The 21513-nt window shown below is 41.1% G+C and overlaps 1 protein-coding gene across 6 annotated transcripts in view; it reads right to left on the reverse strand.

Annotated features, from left to right (window-relative positions):
* usp2a (ubiquitin specific peptidase 2a) overlaps positions 1 to 20682 on the reverse strand; it is a 57989-nt gene extending 37307 nt beyond the window's left edge. For 2 of the 6 annotated variants that reach the window (XM_065960193.1, XM_065960187.1), the window contains exons 1-3: positions 15682 to 15818; positions 15103 to 15226; positions 1520 to 2387 (exon numbers count right to left, since the gene is read on the reverse strand). In XM_065960193.1, the coding sequence (XP_065816265.1) occupies positions 1520 to 2329 (810 nt within the window). In that variant the 5' untranslated portion in view covers positions 2330 to 2387; positions 15103 to 15226; positions 15682 to 15818. Of the gene's footprint in view, positions 1 to 1519; positions 2388 to 9339; positions 9374 to 15102; positions 15227 to 15681; positions 15819 to 20547 lie in introns of those variants that run through there. The other 4 variants (XM_065960189.1, XM_065960188.1, XM_065960192.1 and 1 more) reach the window with 4 other exon arrangements.
* Between the last annotated feature and the right edge of the window lie 831 nt (positions 20683 to 21513).

The raw sequence follows: 21513 nt of genomic DNA on the forward strand, positions 1-21513 counted from the left end.
TTCTTCTCTTAAAACTTCCTCAGTGCGGACCTGGAACACGTGGGTGACTACATGTGTCCAAGAACAGACGCCTGGGTTAATTAACAGCTCCAATAGCTCAACTTGTGACATCCAGTGTAAGCCATGTGTTTCTCAGTCTGTGTTGATTACATCACAGGTTGAATGAAAACAAAACTCAAGTTCAGTCATGCCAATTCCACTGCAGGAAAGTTTTTTCAGTTACTGATCTCCAGTCGTAGATGGACATTAGCTTAGCAACTCATTTCCCTGTCGATTTATTCTCTCTCCATTTTTTTCTCCCCTCATTCATTCTGTGAATTCATCAAATTACATGATATAAAGGCAAAGGCAAAAAACTGTCAACAGAGTGTTGAAACTCTGCAGCTTTGTCCGTCGTCTTAGCTTTCCACATAGTTTCTTTTTCAGTCAGCGTCTTGCCTCGCTTTTAACTTTTAACTTCTACATGTGTTGTTTTTATAATTTGGACACTTTACTACTGACATCATGTATGCTCATGAGCTCTTCTTTCTCTGGCCTAAAGATCTCCCAATCTTTCCTGCACTGGCTGTTGTTTATGTAAAAAAAAGCAAAAAAACATTAAAACCTACATATTTTCACGTCAGTTATAAAAACATTATCAGAATATTTTGTGATTCAATTTTGTTTGACTGATGAGCCCAAACATCATTTGCAGCTCCACATGCATTTCTCTCCTCTCCCACTATAATCCTGATTTATGACATTCTTGTTAAGTCCACATACCTAAGACTCAGTTTGATGTTATTTTCTTCTGGTTGTTACACATTGAAATGTGCTGGAAGATTCCCAACAAATCCTTCCTGACTCTCTCTTTCTCTCTCTCTCTCTCTCTCTCTCTCTCTTTCTCTCTTTATGCCTCCTCCTTCACTCTCTTCCTTTCATGTAAGCAGTCATGGGGACTAATCCTGACGGGAACTGGGTCAGTTTTGCTTTCTGACCTGTATTCCGGGAGCTCATTGGGGTCATTGATACTGAGCTCAGAGTTGAGGCTGCTGGCCTGCATAGTCCTGCACATCATGGCCACCTTATGAGACGTGTAAGTGTGCTAATTGGTGAGGGTTCAAATATCTGTGCTGAGGGCTCATTTTTCACATAACCATGGATCCACCTGCGCATTGGAATAACGACCTCCAGTCTGCATGTGGTTGATTTTTTAAACACAAATGATAAATTATAGTCATGTTTAGTGTCCTACCAAGGGATGTTAGAGGGTGGTAAACATCTGGAGTGATTTGGAAACCAGGTATTTGAGAGCATCAAATTCATTTGAGCAACAGTGCCCCCCTCTGGTAAAGACTGGGTACTCATTGTGGACCTCTGCCATGAATGTGATTCCAAAGAGATGAACCAGTGTGCCTGTGGGTTGCAGACTGCAGCTACTCAGCCTTTTTCTCAGCCCTGCATATTGATCCCCCACATGCCCAATAAAAGCAGCGAGCTTAGACAAGAGAAGAGCAAAGAACAGAGGACGCTCTCTTACCATGGAATCCCTGGTGGGGGAGTCGGACAGCCTGTTACTGCTCGGCTCCCATGTCGAAGAGCCGTATGCTCTGCTGCTGCTGCTGCTGCTGCTGCTGCTAAAGGCCTCCTGGGTGGAGCTCCGCGAGAGGGCCTCCTGAGTAGAGCTCCTCAACAGGCCCGAGTAGCCAGGGCGGGAGCTGGAGCTGTACGAGTTGGCCACATCGCTGGCTCGACTGCGGTAGCTTCGCAGGGCGCTGGTGGAAGGGGACGCGGTGGAGGAAGAGGAGGAGGTGTCGCTGAGGCCCAGAGAAGCCAGGTCCCTGCTCAAGTCACTCTGGGATACAGATTTTCGTCGGCTTAGCGAGATGCTCGAGGCCACCGGTGGACTGTAGAGGTAGCTGATCTTGGCTGAGGACGAAGAGTAGGAACTGGGGCTAGTGTAGGTCGATCCCCCGCTCAACCCCGACCCGCTGTAGCTCTTGATGGGGGTCCTGCTGAGGCTCTTGCTCCGTCTGCTGCTGATGCTGCTGCTGCTGCTGCCACTGCTGCTTCCCAGGATGTCTGCGCGCGGGATGGTGCGCCCCCGGTCAGGGTCGGGGTCCGTGGAGGTGCTGTAGTTGCGGCTGCGGAGGGCAGAGCTGTTCTGGTAGCTGGAGGAGGAGTAACCTGAGGAAGAGATGGAGGAGGAGGAGGTGGGGGACTTGTAGGAGGACACCCTGTCCCGCTCGCCGTAGGAGCTAAGGCCCGGGCTCAGGGAGCTGTAGGAGCTGTAGTGGCTGGTGTAGGAGGGGCCAGCGTAGCGCTTGGCGGTGGAGGAGATGCGGGACATGCTGCTGCTGCTGGTTTCTCAGCCACGCGGAGGGAGAGCCTCTGGAAGACTGCATCGACTGCAGCAGGGGCAAAGAAAGAGACACGAGTATTAGTTCATCAGCAACTATCAGATCAATGCAGTACAGCAACAATGTGGGCAGCAGTGAGGACATAATTTATCTTTGCTTTATTCAGCAAGAATGTACTTCAGAAGACACTGCATATATAATGACAACAAGTGATATATGCTGCGCTGTACAGGACTACACAATTCATTTTGAAAGGAAGGTCTGAATTTGAAAAAACAAAAACATAAGACATAGGAAGGTTGATGGTTAAAGGTCTCAATGGAACAAATACATAAACAACATTTCAGCCCCAAAACATTGCCAATGCATTTGTACAAATTAGACAGTGCTCTCTCTATCATTCTCTCATGGCAGCTTTTGGTTAAAAATATGACTAAAGAGCTCAAGTTTTCCAAAAGCTTTAATACTTAATACTATCAATCATTAAAACAACAGGGATTCTATTGTTTGGGATATGTGGTTTTGGAAAATATCAAAGTATTGAACATTTTGACACCTTTAAAGTACATGTTTTTTTATATATTCAACACTTTTATGTCATTAAATCTTATAAATGTTTACAGATTGAGGAGCAGGCTGAGGGCTTTAAAAGGCCTGATTTGGCCCTCAGGCCGCTGATAGAAAACAACCAGCACTAATACACACAGTCCCGTTATTTCAAAGACAGAGGCAGCAATTTGTCACCTTTTAACACAGTTACAACTAATCACATTACCTTCACTTAAACCCACTTTCAAAGCATGCTGTAATGTTTCTTTCTGTTCAGTGGGGGTTTTCTCGACTTCCTGCCGGCCGATAGCTTCCATTCGGCTTCAAAATGAACTTACGGCATCACTCATGATTTAGATAATCCAACAGTGTGAGCATTATTTTTCTGTGGGGTACCAAATGCAGCAGTAAGTGTGCTTTAATGTGAAATGTGTCCACTGCATTAGCCCACCAACATAATGGAACTTTTTCCAACTTTAAAGACACAAAGGGCAGATTTGAAATAATTTCCCACTCAGAAAACTCCCAGTGGTATAAAAAGACACTCTGGCAGAGAACTCGTCTTTCTCTGCAGCCCAGGCTTCTTATCATAAATACGTACTTTGTTAACCAAAAATCAGGCCGAAATATCCTTCTTAAATGATCCTGTTCCTCTAATAATGCTTTTTTTATGACTGCTGCAGGATAGGTGTCAGAAGAGATGATTAACCGAAGATGAAGAGCAGCCTTTGTTTACATTTTCCACAGCAAATATCCAAAATTCCTGAAACTTTTGACTATTAAAACAAAGCAGGATGAGAGCTTTTGGTAAGAAAACACTTACACATCTGCATACACAGGACAAAATCAGCAAAGATAGGAAACCAATGGGGGGCTCCAAAATCAATACAAACTGAAAGTTCCTCACAGGAGCTTAGAAAAAAATATAAAACTACCAAAAATGTATCTCATCTAAAGAAAACAGAAATTTAAATTCAGACTCACAGACTACTATGTAAAAAAACAGTCAAAATGGAGAACAAATTATTTAATTAGTCTGCAGGTAAACAGTGTGATTTGCTTTGAAGAGTGTGGCTATCAATAGCTATCACCGCCACCCTTCAGTCCTTTTTAACATCCACAAATGTCCACATTTATCCTGCCACATGTTTGATAAGCAAGGTTACTAGGAATGCAAAAAATCTTAATATAATTTTAAACCGTTCGGTATGGCATCCACAGCATATCATGTGCTTGTGAATTGCAGTCTTTTTCGATTTTGCGTACAACTAACTTCCATACATTGTATTACTCTCCGAATTGGCTTTGTTTGTGTGTGCCTGTGAGTCCATGCGCTGGGAAAAGGAAACCCCTTCTCCCTTGAGTTAATATCCAGTCACTACACGGTAAAGTTGGGGGAAGCTGACAACACTGGTGTCAGATTCACCACATTACTTTTACATGGCCAATGGTGAAGAGAGGCTGCAAGCTGGAAGCAATAAAATACAAAATACTGGCAAACCATGCTGCTCCTACCAGACGCTATCCCTTAACTGTGCTTGTCTACATCTGGGCAGTAGAGTGGGGAGAGCAGGCCCACTAACCAGAGCTACATCAAGTCTATGGGCTACAGCCCTGGCTCGTGGCGGGTGGCTGGAGGGCCAACATAGAAGATATTAATAATGTCCTCCTGCTGTCTTTTAAATGTCAAATGTATAACTCACTGTGGATCTTTACTGAGGAGTGGAAAAGGGCCGTTTGTGCAGCTTGCTGTGAACCACTTTGTTGGACGCTGACTCTGTAGCAGCAGTAACAGGAATTTAAATAATCATATTCCTGACTTGTTTGCATTTGTAGCTCATAAAAAGGCATCATATCTCATTTAAGTCTGTTTTATAAACAGATTACAACTATTTACAGCAGCTTTGTTTAAATCAACATAAAATGTATTTTTTAAACTGACTATTTTGATACATTCATATATATTTAACCCTCGCCCACCCCTCCCCTGTCTCTGCACACTTTACTTTTCCCACAGCTATATGAGTCCTGCAGGGTGGAGGTAAAGCCTGCAGACAGCAGCATGGTGTGCTCCTGAGGTGGCCTAAGCACACAGAGAGAGAGAGAGAGAGAGGCTCTTGTTCACATGCACAGCAGCATCTGAATAATAAAAACGTATCTGGTGTTGCTGATGCGTGTTGAGTTCAGTGTGTGAGGCTCCTATTTCTTTAATCTGTCCCTCTCTCTCTCTCTCTCTCTCTCTCTCTCTCTCTCTCTTCATCTTGCTTCCTCACTCCCTTGCCATCTCTCTCTCTCTCTCTCTCCTTCTCGGGCACCCTGCCCTTTCTCAGAGTGCATCTTCTTCTCTTCAATGTAATTTCCCCTCCTTCAGGGTCTCTATCGCTTTATCCCTCTGCGTCTCTCTCTCTCTCTCTCTCTCTCTCTCTCTCTCTCTGTGACTGCTGCTCTATCAATAATTCAGCATATAGATCTGGAGTAGGCAGACTGGAGACAGGCCAACACACACTGGTGGCCAAAGCACATAGTGGAGTCGAGTGAGGCCAGGCGGCTGTGGTCATTCAGTGGAGTACTGCTTAGCCAGCTGAGCTAGCAGCGGTTAAAGCAGCTAACACAGGCTGATAGATTAGGAGGTTTGCTCCTATTACTCCTATAGCCCAGATTGCTGTTCTGCAATAACAGTAATGAAGTACCACCATCATTATTGCCACCATCAGCCTGTGTGGCTGTCAAAAAGGAGCTATTAAAACATTGCATTAGTGAGATGGAACTACACACACACACACACACACACACACACACACACACACACACACACACACACACACACACACACACACACACACACACACACACACACACACACACACACACACACACACACACACACACACACACACACACACACACACACACACACACACACAGCACTGTTTCGCTTTGCAGACTCTGACATTTCACATTCCCAGTCTCCCCCCTTTCAGTCCTCTGGCACTCCCTCCTATGGCAGATCATGGGCATTAACAACCTCCCCCGCCATTCTGCAACCGCGCATTACACATTGAACATTACACGTGGGGCGCAACAGGGGCGCAAGTATAACTGGCCATCTGTAAGAGCCATATGATTTGGTGTTTGGAGGATCATTTCTAAAAGTTAGAAAACCTCAGGCTAGATTAAAACATCAAAACAAATATACATTGACATGCTTTTTATTTAACCAGCAGAGGGCGCTACATTTTTGAGTGGGTGTCTTCGAAAGCACTTCATCATGAGTTGATTGAATGGATGTTTTTTTTTTAAAGATTTTTTTGTTTGTTTTTAGTGTTTTATGCCCAGACATCCCTTAATCTGTGAATGGTGAAAATGCTGAAATTAGTTTTTTATTTTTTTTATTTTTTTTCCAGTAGCACTTTGAGATTTTTTTTTGCAAAAATGTAAAGTGCATTACAAATTAAATGTATTACTATTATGTGTATTGCTGTAATGTGCTGTTTTTTTTTCAATGCAGAATTTCAAGTCTGCACAATAAATGTACCTTTTCATGTGCTAATAAAGATACCTCATACCGATCTACTTTTGGCTTCTCTTGTCAGTAGCTGTAGATAAGAGGCGTACATTCATGACAGAACCAAATGAAGATTGTGAGGTTGAGATTACGTCTGGTTTCAAAGCGAGCGTAGACGTGATGTGAGAAGAAAACAGACAAGACAAAAAACTGTTTGCAGAATCTTTAGAGACTAAAAAAATGACACAAATAACACAACCAACATGATGCAGTAGGTAAAATGGCGCAGCGCTAAAAAGCAGAAGACACCAAAGCATAATCAGAACATACAGCGGATTTGAAATCTTGCTCACATAAACGAATGTAAGAGCCATATACTGTAGAGGGATGACCACATGCAGCAGTGTTTGAAGGATTTGAGCTGATGGTCAACACGTTTGAGCCGGCTGTACTGGCCCAACTTTTCAAAAATGTGAATGAAAACTTATATTAGGTGACACAAAGTTACAAAAATTAATTTGAAAGCTTGGCCATTTTAAGAGATTTTCTTTATTTGTGCTGTTCATGGATGGATTTAATTTGGATTTGTTCAAAATATAAAAAACTGTACTTAAATCCCAACCAAAAAGCTCCTGTCCTGATCAATTAGAGCTGTGCAGATTTTTCAGGTAATCTTAGCGGCTCATTTGTTCCCTTATGTGTCACTGAGTTCCAAGCAGAGATAAGTCATACATACTGAGTCAGACTTACAAGACTTCAGCCTGAGCTCACACTGTGAATACACACGGATTAAGAAATGTGTGAGAGCTTTGAAAACTGAGGATCCTGAGTGATCCGTGGTACCTGGAGTTGAACATTGCTCCTTTCTTTAGCACTGTATCTCACGATTAGCCTGTATATCCTCCAAACCCTTGGCTGCTCATCTATGGCCTGGGCTCAACTCAAACTCTCTGTTTTACCACAGCCTTGTCAGGAGCAGCTGAGTGAAACGAGCTGCAGAGAGTGAAGTGAAAACAAACTGGACACACCCGTGGGAGTCACATCACACAGCTTGGACACCCAGGACTGATAAGATGATAGCAAACTATGGATTTCACTTCTGAGAGGAGATGTCTCCATGGAAACAACAACACACACACAAGCACAATTTTGGTGCCACACGCACAGAGTCCAGCTACTCTGCATTTTCAACCTCCCCTGAGGTTGTGCTAAACAGTTGTTACCATAGCTACCAATGCATAGAGGACTTAAAAGCTGCGGCAGCATGTTGTAATCTACAGCTAATTTACACTTACTACAGAGCTGCAGACCCGTGGCTGCATTTAATGCTCTGGATTCTTTCCCTTCTTAAAGGGAGGAGGAAAGAAAGATCTCTGTCAAATCAGCCGCTGTGCTGCTGGAAATTATATAACAGAATATGAGATGTCAGAGGGGAACAGAAAGTGAAAGTGCAGAGATGTGAAAATACATTTAACTACAAGGGGGTGTAATTAAGCAATTTGTTCTCACCTACCACTAAAGGAGGTAATTCTACTGGGCAATTACTTAATATGTCCATGTCAAAGGCCTTTGTAAACACTGAGCCAATGCGAAAGTATAGCGGACAAAGAAGTAATAATTTAAACATTATTGTAATCATATGAAATATGTAATCATACATTTCCTGTAAGAGGTTTTTTGGTTGTAGAGCAACAGACTGAGACAGACACAGGGCGACAAAAGCCACTTAAATCTAAGTTTCCTCACAGCTCTGACTGCTCTTAATGTTATTTCTTAGCCCTATTTTGGGATTTCTTTCGGGGGGGGGGGTTCAAATCAGGTGGAAGCCTCCGGTGTTGCAAATGAAGCCAATGAGGAAGTACAAAAAACTGAAGTTCTCTAATTGTCCACTTGAGGCTGGTTGCAAAAGAGAAGGAAGCCCCACACAAACCCATATTAAAATGTTCATTTTAACAGCAGAAATAAACATGTTTACAGCCTGATTAAAAAAAACTGTCTTCAGCCAGAATAGCTCATGTCTGTATTCTTACATCTTAAGTCCACCTCTTTAGCTGTGTCTGAATCCCCGAGACTGTATAATTAACAAAGTCTGAGTGAAGTCACCCATCTGTTACTGCAGGGGTGTTGGAAGCCCGTTGGTGGCCGTGGCCATGCTGGAACTGCGGTCTCAATTTAAATTACAGTCAATTTAGACAGGTTGAGTGCTGGAGCTGATTTGCAGGTTTTAAGCCCCCTTGACAAAAAATTCACCCCCCAAATAGTGTGTGCTGATGAAGCCAATGACTCATCAAACCTAAATCCTTGTTTTGTACCAGGCTTTAAACATGTTGATTTCTGCTGTATAAACAGGAAGTTATAAATGGGGTGTGTATGTGTCTGTTGGAGTCAAGTTGACACTCGAGGAACTGAAAGTTTGGCTTTATTTTCCAACACCAGAGGTTGCAGCTTGCCGAAACCACATGCTATCGACTGCCTTCTATGTTAGTATTTACTGCATACTAACCTGACGGTCATGTAAAGTTTTGTATACCTGTCACTTCAAGGTCACTGCTTTGCATACATAACTCTCAGCAAAGAGAGTCAAGATGCGAGATGGCTCACTTCTCAGCAACTCAGCCCCTTCTTGCCCAGAGCGAGAAAAACTAGCGCGATGACTCTGACAAATCATTGATCAATTAAATTGATCGTAAACTAATATCGTCATAAACTCTTCAAATGGTTTCACCCCTAGTCTGAAGGATTTAAAACAACAGATATGTATTAAAAAAAGAGAGAAAAACATGCATTTTTATAAATTGTTCTTTTAAAATAATAATCACATTATAGGACATATTTCAATGGACTTCTCAAAGAGCTGCAGACACTTTGCAGAATATTGTTGGTGATTGTGATTGGTTCTTTTAGCTTGCTGAAATGTTTTTCTTTCCAATGAATCAGATCTCTTACGGTACATTCTGTCCTCTCAGGTCTCCCCCTCAGCCTGTTAGAAAGCAGAGAGAGCAATCTTTAGTGCAGAGAATCTTTAGAGAGAGAGTGTGATGACGCAGGACGCTCAGCCGCCTTCCCCCGAGGTGACACTGCATGAATGTGACATCAGCATGGATGCTCTCTGTTCACTTTTAGTAAGCGTAGGTGAGTCTGTGACGTATAGTCTCAGCTGAGTCAATGAAGGCTTCAGGAGAGTACTGTCACTGATAATCACAATTAATTTACATTTCGATTCACTTTTCTTAAGCATGTCTACTTACTGGCTCTTTAACAAATACATGCTCCAATTTCCAACTCTTTCTGACTGTGCTTCAGTACTGTGCGTCAGATGAATAGTAGCTTTGAAGAGCTTTTTTTTAACTAAGGAAAGTTGCATAATGCAACTGGAATCAAAGTTTAAGTGAGACTGGCCAAAAATAGTCATTTGTAGTTCTTAAAATTAAAAAAAAAACAACAACACTAAAACATGTGCAAACTCTAAACATTTAACGGACATTGAGGAACATCAGATCAAGATAACTGACTAGTAATTCTGGTGCAATAACGTTCAACCCTTTAGTTGACTACAGGCACATCCCTAGAACACAATGCATCTTTAAATAGGTGTGTGTATGAACAGGTGGATGTGTGTATGTAAATGGTAAATGGCATTCTATAGCGCTTTTCCAGTCTTCTGACTACTTAAAGTGCTTTTACACCGCAGGTCACACCTACACATTAACGTGGAGGTTGCTATGTAAAGTGACCATTCACTAATCCCATTCATTCAAACGCCACCGACGAAGCAGCGGGAGCAATTCAGGGTTAAGGGTCTTGCCTAGGGACACATTGGACAGCTTCAGGAGCTGGTGATCGAACCCTCGATCTTCCGGTTGAGAGACGACGACTCTAATAATTGAGCCACAGCTGCCCCATTGTTTTGTAAGAGATGATGAGGGTTCTTTTATAAGGACAAAGCTCTTGAGGAGAGAAGCAAAAAGATTTAGAGCTCCCCCTGCTGGCTGGCTGCAGTTTAGGTCATAAGCTCCGCCTCCTTTATTTTTACAGATGGGACATAGGTCAAACTCTAAAACAGCATACGTCAAATTATTTTCTCAAACATTGCTTCGTTGTGATAGTTATTATCTCCCTGATTTGTCTTCAGGTCATTTTCCACTTAAAGGCTTTATATGTGATTTTTTGATCCAGCAGATGTCGCCCTTGAGCACCAGCATGAAACCAAAACAACTGTGCATTATTGTATTAGCATGCTAATGCTAGCAATCTTTATTATGCTCGTATCTTCACACTGCATGTAAATTTACCTGAAATGAGCGTGATCTAGAAACACAGTTAAGCAGTGAGTACAGTATGTTATTCTTCTTTTCTCTAGTCCCTCAATTAAACAACTTTTATACACGAGGGGAGGAGTCAGCCGGCCGTCCTGACGATGTAAACAAACTGAAAATAGGACTCTGAAAACTCTGAAAGCATCACAGACAGTGGGACTCGGGTGTTACACCCATTGTAGACAGTCATGACTCACAGAGTTATTTTCAGAGGATATACTTGATTTCTATTAAATTTAAGTGTGAAAAATCACATATAAAGTCTTTAAAATGTGTTATTTGGTGCTATAATAGGGAGTATAACCCCATGATTGACAGCTCTGATGACAAATGAGGCAGTGCTGTGTGGACCGGACTATCAGAGTAGAGGACTGGTGATAGGAAACAAGAGTCATTCAACATTCCATAACCCTGTGAGTGTTGCTTTAATCAAGTATCTGTTCTCCTGTTGACTGGACCCACCTGAGGGACCTTTGACCTTTTCTGAGGAAGTGAAATGTGTGTTTTGGTTAGAGGAAGGGATGGGATGTCAAAACCACAGCAGGGTCTCTCAAATTGCATCACCAGTGCAAATGCCATTACTTATCATGGGGTTTTTTTTTGGCTTCATTTGTACAACAGGATGGTGCAACGTCGACTCTTATACAGTCATTGTTTTTAACCCTTAAGAGTAAATAAAAATAGAACAGAGGTAAAGACATGAGCTATTTTAGACTTTTTCAGATGATTTAAGGACCCAAAACAAACAAACTCTTATAAAAATGTGAACTCAATTTGATAGAAGCCTTTTTGGCGGCCTTCTCAATATTACTACCTTCATCACAGTATAAACCCTAAACAGCTGCAGCAGTGCAAACAAACACCAGTACCCCGTTGACATAATGCTGTTCTCATATGGAATTAAGATAGAAACCAACACGGAGGCTATTAGCAGGTCTCTGAGCTGTGCTGGGTTTCGGCGTGGTCTTACAGGCAGCTATATATACCCTGAAATGTGAGCAGATAAGAGACTGCTGATGTCTGTGAGGGCCACACTGACGCCTCTGCCCTCCCTTTCAACCGGCTGCCAAGCTGTTTCGTACTAAAGTGAGACTGGCTTATTCTGACCAGTAGCCAGCCTTCCCTAGCTACAGGTTGGACAGAATGCAACACAGCCGAGGTAACTGTGAGTCAGTACAACGAAAAAAGAACAAAAGGGAGCTAGAGGCAATGAACCAAAGGAATTCAAAGAGCTGGCAAAGTGGTTTTTTCACCACAGGTCTCCAAGATTGGAAACGACAGAAGAGGAACAGCTAATTAGCGTTTATCATTACCTCCATCTGTTGGTGACTCATAGGGGAGGCCATAAAGGCCACAGTGACCTCATGGAGGAAAAGAGCCTGCAGTGATTGATGCTGTCGCCTCTGCAGCTAGCGGGCATAATCCTTTATTCATTGAACCAATCATTTGGTCAATTAGGTACCATCATTATTTGAAACAGCTATCCATCTCTGACATACCCAAACAGTGACGCAGAGAAATTCATCAGATACACGGGGGGTGGCGTATAGCTGGGGTTGTAACAAATACTTTGATACTAGTAAAAATCAAAAAATATCAAAACCTTTTTGATACCACGGCAACAAAACTAGAAAGGGGCCCAACATTGGGTGATTTCTTGGTTTCAATCACCTAATATTGCAAACAAACTCCTGCACACTGTCTAAATTGCACAAATGCAATGGCAATGCGTGGGAACCAAAATGTTCTTAATGTATTTGTTCAATTTAGAAAATGCTCTCTCTTTCTCTCGTGGCAGCTTTGGCTAGAAATATTGAAATGTGAATGATCTGAAGTTTTTCTAATACTTTTCAACACCAGTGATATGTACCGTTTAAAACATGTTGTTTTTAAAAGTATCAAAGTATTGAACATTTTAAAAAGAAGACTGAAAGCAAAAATTGCTATCAACTTTAATTCTTCTTAAATATTTTCTAGCACACAACTATTCAGAACGAGTGTTGGCAGCATTACAGCTCACCTGGGTGTCAGTATTGATCTCACTCTCTTTTGATTGGCGATAACTTTATGCTTTCAATGATATTATCCCTCTGACTCTTTCAGGATGAGCAGCAGTATAACAAACTGATGCTTGATGATTGACATTTTGTAAGTCCTACATCCTTCAGCAAGTCCCTTTATGTTATGAATGATATTTTGACGGAAGCCGTTTTCACCCGCTGTGTTGCCCAAGGTGGGAAGCTCGAGTTAAGTTATAATGCAAGGTTCGGTTAAAGACTGACACAGAGGCTTTTAAATAAAAATACCTCTCACATCACATGGGTGCGTAGGAGAGGGATGAATCCATCAAAATTTCCAAGCAAACTCCTGCACACTGTCTAAAATGTACACAATCATTTGGAACCTCTTTATTTTCACAATCCATTGTCTTATCATTTGCTGAATGATGATTAGCAGAATCCCTACAATTTTCACAACAGGCAAACCTGGATCAAAGCAGGACAACATTATAACAACATTTGAGCTTCCTACCCTTAATCACTAAAGTGATAAAAACTGCAGTTCCAAGAGTGTCCACTTGAGGCAGGCCCAACGTTAAACTGGCTCTTTTGTCAGCAGAAATAAACATGTTTACAGACTGTACAGGGGCAGACGTTTATTTTAAAGCTCATCTGTTTTGATTTAATGAAGGATGGAGTGATTCCTAAATAAGGGATTAAATGATCTGACTGCAAGCGGGCGTGTTGTAGCTGTTTACAAGAAGGCTTCAGCTCCACCTCTTTGTCTGAGGTTGTCTGAAAGTTAGGTTGAGACAACACTTCTAATACGTCCACCAACATTGTTTGGCTTGAAAACTCCCCTTCAGTAACCAATGGGTGATCTCACTGAGACTGAGACACGTTTTATACAGTGTATGGAATCCCACCAAAGGGGTAACAATAAAACATACTGCAACACTGAAAGCAGGACAATCATTTTGCACCTTTAATGACTTCCTGATCAGCTTTATATTCTTTCAGAAATTACAATTTGTTTAAAAACCTTTAAAAACTAGCATCCAAATATGTCACAGTTCCAGTTCATTCGGATAAAACTTGCTAACCAAGAAGCGCTATTGTAATATGATAACTAGAACTATTAACAATATGATTAAAGGCTCATGCTTTTTTCACTAATGGAAGTACTTTTATTTATTTAACCGCCCATATACTCCCACACGTCCTTTACGTTAGGATGGATGTTAAACAAAAGCTTCCACTAGAGGGCGTGATTTGACACGGACATCCACTTCTCCTTCACTGTTGTTCAACTAACATTCAATCGCCATCCTATCCCAGCTGTTCTGTTGTAGTTGTCTGTACCTGTGCCCCGGCGAGCTAACATTTTATGTTCCTAACCAACTTACAAAATCTTTGCTCAAAAAGTTCAAACATTTTCAAAAATATTCTTCTTCGTTGTGTCTGATCTGGCTGCACTGCTCGACATTGCCCCTACGATTTCCGGTGGTACTGCAACCTTTGGTCGATATCCGTAAGCTTCCAGAAAATGTGCAGAAATGAAGATGTAATGAAGGCAGAGTACAGGCAGAAGGCTCCGTCTGTATGCGTATCAGACGTATAGCAGCAATGAGCCTTTAAAAGGGGACCGTGAGTCAAAGAATAAATAACCTTATATAAAGTAAATCATGAAATCACTGGGTGCTCTGCTGGTCACACCGTGTGATGACACCAATTTTTAAATCAATCCAAGCAGTGCATTTATTTTCCAGAAGCATTCACATAAGAAAATCGATATCTGTTCAGTGTTTTCTGAATTAACAAGATACTGGTAACTCCAAATCCCGGTACTGGTAACTCCAAATTCTGGTAACTCCAGACGCTCTCATTAAGACCAACGTTTCCAGACTGTTTTAGTTTGTTTTGGGTTTGAAAAGTGGGGAGATACTCGTGTCTTCAGGTAACATAGATGATATTGTTATTAGTTCGTGGATTTTGAGCAGGCAGCTGTGATCTTTGCAGATCAGACACAAACCATACTCTCATCTGTCACAACCAGATGTTGTGCCGTGAAACACAAGCACCTTCTAACTCGTAATTCCAAGATCATTATCTTGTTAGAAAAAACAGATTTGTATTTTCTAATGTCAATGCAATACACTTCCCTTATTATCTGTATTATTTGTTCTGTAAACAATCGTAAAACATAAACACCAACACAAATATATCTGTATAAAAAAAACCAGGCAAAACTCTCCTGATAACTGAAAAAGTCCATACTGTTATTCTGGCCATAAAACAAAATGGCAACAGTCAAAATGCCAAACTCAGGGTTTTAAACAACAGCAGCTACATCCACTACTCGTACACAGTTTGTGGTGAGGTGAGGTAGTTACCTGCCGTGTTTGCAGTGTTGTGTGTCAGTCCCTGCAGACAGTGACGGCTCTGGGGCAGCTCATCCTACTTTTGCTACCCCACAGTGTACACACACACACACAGGCTTTGAGACAATGATCACACCTGTGGAAACACACAGATATGTTACATAAGAAACCATTCAACAAACAAGGACAACACATAGAAAAAACAGCAATATTTAAATCAATGTCTTTGTTGATATAGGGGAGTTCAGTTTGTGATCATTTTAATGTGATCACAGTAAAAACTCAAAGAGATATTTTAGGCCTAAAAATTAAAGATAGCAGAAATGTCCTTGGTCTGTTTTGCGCTGGCTTTTCAACTAATTCTCCACTGAAGTTTAATAATGCCTCCTTCAGCACATATTATCAAATCCGGAAGAAAGTGACCAAACATAAAGCTGGGGAAAGATAAAATGTTGATTGACTCAGTGTTGTACTGCTTCATCGTGTGGCTCTTCCTGCACCTGTTTCAGAGCTCGTCACACTTGTCTACTACTTTACATTTTCAGTACAAAAATGAAATCCTCACACAAACAAACTGAAGATTTGTCCTACCCCAGAGAGTTGTCCGCAGCTCTGCGATTAAAAAACAAATCCAGAACTTTTTGAAGCGCTACCCCCTGTCTTCTCTCATTGTCTCCTTTCGCAACACAGCTGATCTAAGAGCCCTGCTATGTACGTATACGCACTCGACCTACTCGAGGCACGTCCCTGAAGGCAGCAAGAGTGGCAGTTAAGTTGGTTTGGTGAAGCGGCTCGACCCAGGCCAATAGACGGAAAGCAACGGGGGTGCTACTTGGGAGTCTGTGGCCCCAGAGTGTAGGAGGATAGCATGAACACAGCCATCCAGAATACCACAGATCAAGTTACAGAGGCGGTAAATATAGCAGGTCACTCAACACTCGGAGGCATTCCAATTTGCTCTTAAAGGACTCGCATTAGGGCTTTTTATAAGCAGAGCTGGGTAAGCATCGAGTCCACCAGCACACTGCTTTAGACAACAGGTCGGCTGCTTTCAGAGAATTTAAAATCTGAAGTGAGATGTACATATTATCAGCACTGGATCATAATTCATCTGCAGGCATCTCCTCCAGTAAAAGAGCCACAGCACAGCAGCGATACTTTACACCACAAGACTGTCATGCTTAGTAGTTTGTAGGCTCTCAGTTGCTCTGAAATTGCAAATATCAGAGTGAAAGTTGCTATCAAGTTTTACACTGACTGCACAAGGAGAGGGATTAAATATCAATACAGCAGTAAATCATCATCCTGAACTGTGTGGAACACTTATCAGGTCACTGGTGCCATTTATATTGATAATTTGATTTAAAAGACTATGGCACTCTGAACAGATTTCCCTGCCAATTTGTCTCACATTGTCACTACTTCTTGACTTCTTGACTGATGAAGGCAACATGAACAGAAGTAAAGCCAGGGGTACCACCGCAGGGTTGTAAAAATGTGGTGGTGGAATGTCATCTCACACTGTTTGAGTGAATTGTTTATGACCCACAACCGAAGCTCATGAATTATGTGCTGCTTTTCTGTCTGATTGTCAAATACGACCTAAGTGCTCACACTGTACCGTTAAATCAGGACAGAGCTTTGACAATTGACAACAGTGAAATTTTAATTTAGCTTAAGTCTGTTTGTTGATTTCAGTCACATTTCATTGTTTGCGTTTTGTTTTGTTTTAGTCAAGGTTTAGTCAGTGGAACTCAAGCTTAATTTTAGTTTCACTTGAGTCAGTGTTTTACTATGTTCTCCGACACTTTCATTATGCGTCACTGAAACTTGCAGGAAGATATTTCTCCAGGCTGAACAAATTCTAATAATAACTAAGAATACCAAACTTTGTTTAGACATCTTAGCCGAATAAAACTGACACTCATAAATGATTCATAAAAGAAAAGAACACACTCCACACTTTAGCAGATCAATGATGGTTAAAATAGAAAACAACAGCAGGGCGCCGGTGGCTGAGTGTTAGGTGTGTGCGCCCCATTTAGAGTAGGGCTGTGCTACTGCAAGTTTTTAAGATTATATTTTTAAACAAGCTATAGGGTAAGACAATATAGTTTATGTTGCTTTAAATTAATGTTATAGACTTCATTCAGCTGCTTCCAGTTCACTTTTTCTCCTCTCTATTTCTGTCCCTTTTCCCTCTCCTCCTCTCTGAGTGAAACTCCAAAACTGCCTGAATTAAGAAATACAAGGCTGTGTGGGGTTAGTCATGCAGGAAAGGAACATTCATTTTATTTTATTTTAAGAGCCTTTTTATTCAATATTATTATTTTTTATTTAAAAAATGGGCAGTTGCATACAGGTTTCCATTGTGCAGCAGGCTGTTAAAAATATGCCTGTGTGACATTTGGAACGTGGCCCATGTGGATTCGACTAAGAACCAAATTTGTTTTTATTTCTTCACAGAAAAAATATAGGGATATAGAGTATCGCCATTCAGCTAAAAAATATTGAGGTATATGCTATTTGGTCCATATCGCCCCCGCCCTAGTACAGAGTCTGTTGTACTTCAAGTGGGCAACCCCGGTACGAGTCCAACCTTTGGCTTCTTTCCTGCATGTCATTATCAACTCTCTCTCTCTCCTTTTCCTTTTCCGACTCTATCCACTGTCTGATTAAAGGCATGAAAAGCCCCCCAAAAAATGAAGACGCTTCATTTTTTTCCTATTTTTTTTTATTATTTTGCCTGTCCAGCAGAGGATAAATGGCCTCTGTTTTCAACAATGGCATGAAAGACTAGTTTACCTAAAAATGGGACTTTTGCACATTGACCTAACATCTGCTTAATTTAAAGAAGTAGGGATTGTTATGAAATAAAATAGCCACTGAGGAGCAGATGAAATAATTACAACTGGCCTAACAGACTATAGGGTGAGATGACTACAGTTTTGTATTTTGAGCGAACTATTCCTTATTTCTAAGCAGTTTTGGGGCCACGTAATGCATTATAAAGCAATGCACTATACTCACATTACTTTTTTTGTTGTAACACGTTACATGACACATTGACTTTGCAATTCAAGTAATACGTTTTTTTAAGTTTAATTTTCAAATCATCACTTTGAAATATAGCTAGTCCCTGTTACTTTTGTCGAGACAAAAAAAAAAGAAGAACATCCCGGAGACCTTTGCACTGTTTGAATCATAATGGAATTGGATTGATTGTGTCATTGCGCATGTTTAGCTCAGGCTCAGCAATCACAGGGTGTGGTTATACCCTATGATGACTGAAAAATACATACTCTGTGTGCCCGCATACCCTGCACTATAGGCTAGACCACTGACTAGACCTTAAACATTCAACAACAGCCTATAGGCCCTTGTTTCGACTTTTTTCTTATTTCTAAGTCATATAGGTTTATACCTGGCCTCCCTAACTCTACCTTCACATTCTTGAACTAAAGTCCTATTACATGAGAAAATATACCGTACATGACTGGTACAGCAAGATGAGGTTCGAGTAGGCCTAAACACTAGCAGGGTAAACTGAAGACGTTTCAGTTAAAGACAATGGAAAAAGACAGACGTAGCACTGTAGTGGAGGGTCTGTGAGGGGTACATTACATTACACACTGACACAGCAGCTAGCTGTCAAAACACTGCAGTGTGGTCGCCTGTCAGTGATCCTGAACCGTCTTATTTGGGGCAAGAGGCATATACCTTAAAGCGTCCTCTGAGATATCGTTGTTCCACCTGTCACTAGAATACGACTATCAGTGATGGCAGTGGGACATGTTTGACCCCTCTCCGTGAAGGGGGCGGAGAGGAGGCGCAAACTTATCGTCCGCTGGACTACACACACGGCATTATCGGAATTATAAGTTAATACATCTAATTTTGGAAACATTCGTTACAATTTCATTGGTTAAACCTCGAAAAACGTCCCGTACTGGTCTGTTTAGGACCAACTTGCTGGCTAATTCAAGCAGTCGGTTTAGTGTAGCCAAGACAACAACGTTGCAACGTTGAAGTGTTCAGTAGTGATGTGTCGTTCGTTAACGATTCGACTCTTAAAGCCGACTCCTTCACAGTGAGCGATGGGGACAAGATTTCCAGCATGGCATAACAGACGGTTGACGTCACTCTCGTCCATTCATATTTACAGTCTATGGTACTCAGGAGAAAATTAATGTTTTATCATTGATAAGTTCATTTTAGTCCCTTTCTCCAGACCTTAAGATACATTCATAAGGAATGCAATGCCCAATCTCCCAACTGCACAACAAACTTACCTTTTCAGGTATGAAGATGCCTAGTTGTATCTTGAATGTATAGTGTACACTGGATTTATGTTATCATTTATAAACCATACTTTTAAGTTTTTCTTTTTTATACAAGTAACATTAAAGGCTAGTTATTATCTCCCTGATTTGTCTTCAAGTCATTTTCCAGTTAAAGGCTTTATATGTGATTTTTTGATCCAGCAGATGTCGCCCTTGAGCACCAGCATGAAACCAAAACAACTTGTGCTGCATTGTTGTGTTAGCATGCTAATGCTAGCGATCTTTATTATGCTCGTACCTTCAAACTGCATGTAAATTTACCTGAAATGAGATCTAGAAACACAGTTAAGGAGGAGTCAGCCGGCTGTCCTGGCGATGTAAACAAACTGAAGATAGGACTCTGAAAACTCTGAAAGCATCACAGACAGTGGGACTCGGGTGTTACACCCATTGTAGACAGTCATGACTCACAGACTTATTTTCAGAGGATATACTTGATTTCAATTATATTTAAGTGTGAAAAATCGCATATAAAGCCTTTAAACCCTTGACCTCTTCCACTTTTTAATTATTAGGGAAACCCGGTAATCATTTTGATCTGGAGCACATCTGCATGCACACATTAGGGATGGATATTTAATTGAAAACTACTATTCACAAGTCACTGGCAATTACTCAAATAAAATTGTAATATCCTCCAAAGGGGGTTGTGGGATTCTCACAGATGGACCAGGACGTTAATTGAAATGGCCATTAATGGGGTAACAGATTTGGCAAAATGGTGACAGTAATTTTAACTTTAGAAAAAAAAAATCCTATATTTAGTAGTCTAGCCTACATACCAATCGAAGATGAAAATATTGCGGAATCTGACGACATTGAATCCACAGGTCTAAACAAAGAGTTGTTTGAAACAAAGAAGACTATTGCTGACCTGAACCAAAAGATCCGACTCACCGATAAGAGCCGGATTTCCCATCACTACTTGAGATAGTACAAAAAAAGGCTGTTTGGCAGTCATGACGCTCGTATCGACTCCTAAATGTCTCAAATGGTGACAAACAAGCGAAGCAGCGTATTAGCCTGAGTTTCACCATCATCGCTCCTGGAGACCAGGGATGTTACCTATCAGGGTTTTGGGGGTGTGAGGTAGTAGGCAACTGCAGTCACTCACCTCACAGTTGGAGCTCATCCCGATCCAAACGAGCAGCGAAACGCCACCCAGAAGTCTCAGTATCGATGATATGAGCTTCTTATTAAACCGTGGCCTAAGTATCAGAGATAAATCACCGTTAATGTGGTTAGAGTACTTCCAGAAGCAACCAAGTAACAGTGATGATCGCTTTAATGGTGACGTCAGCCCTGTACAGCAGCTCCTGTCTGATTGGTTCATACCTCTTCGTGAGCGTCACCAGCCAGCTCAGTGCGCCGTCCCCTACACGGTCGCCATGGTGATGAACGTAAACATCAGGGATTCATTCATAGAAAATGTTATGTGCAAAATTACGTTTGGGTGGTTTAAGGGTGACCTAGCATTTTTAATTACATTGTTATCTTTCTATATATAACGTTTGAGTATTAATTATATTGCTGTTTTTTGTATCAGCCTAATGTCAGAATTTTTGTTTATTTGAACTTTGGCATGAGCTTTTCTGAGGCAAATGTTCCTTAAAAGGTTAGCCACATACTAGTTCTGCCTAACGCGTGAGAAACAAATGGCAAAGCAATATAGAAACTCACGTTATAAATACAGTAACATTTTAACCTGTAACTCAGACTAAATAATGTTATAGCCTAATCATTTCTGTTATAAAAAAATAAACCGATTACATTGTGATTATCAGCTTTTTTGTGGTGTATAACTCCAATAATTCTTTTTTTGTCAAGGCTAATTAACAACAGGCTAAAGGACAAATTAACATAGGTAAAACACTAAGTAAGGAACATGTTGGCTATCTTGTTGCTCTTTTTTTTTGTTCCTATGGCCCTTATTTCTTTTGCAAGTCCTATTCAATTGTATATTGCTAAAAGCAAATTAAATAATTCATTTTGTAAGTAGAAATATTAATTTAATGAATGCATGTAAGCGATTGTAAAACATTATTTGGTGTGTTTTCTTTATGTAATGAAACTAGGACTG

This window comes from Labrus bergylta, chromosome 11 (assembly GCF_963930695.1).
Source record: "Labrus bergylta chromosome 11, fLabBer1.1, whole genome shotgun sequence".
Classification (NCBI taxonomy): Eukaryota; Metazoa; Chordata; class Actinopteri; order Labriformes; family Labridae; genus Labrus; species Labrus bergylta.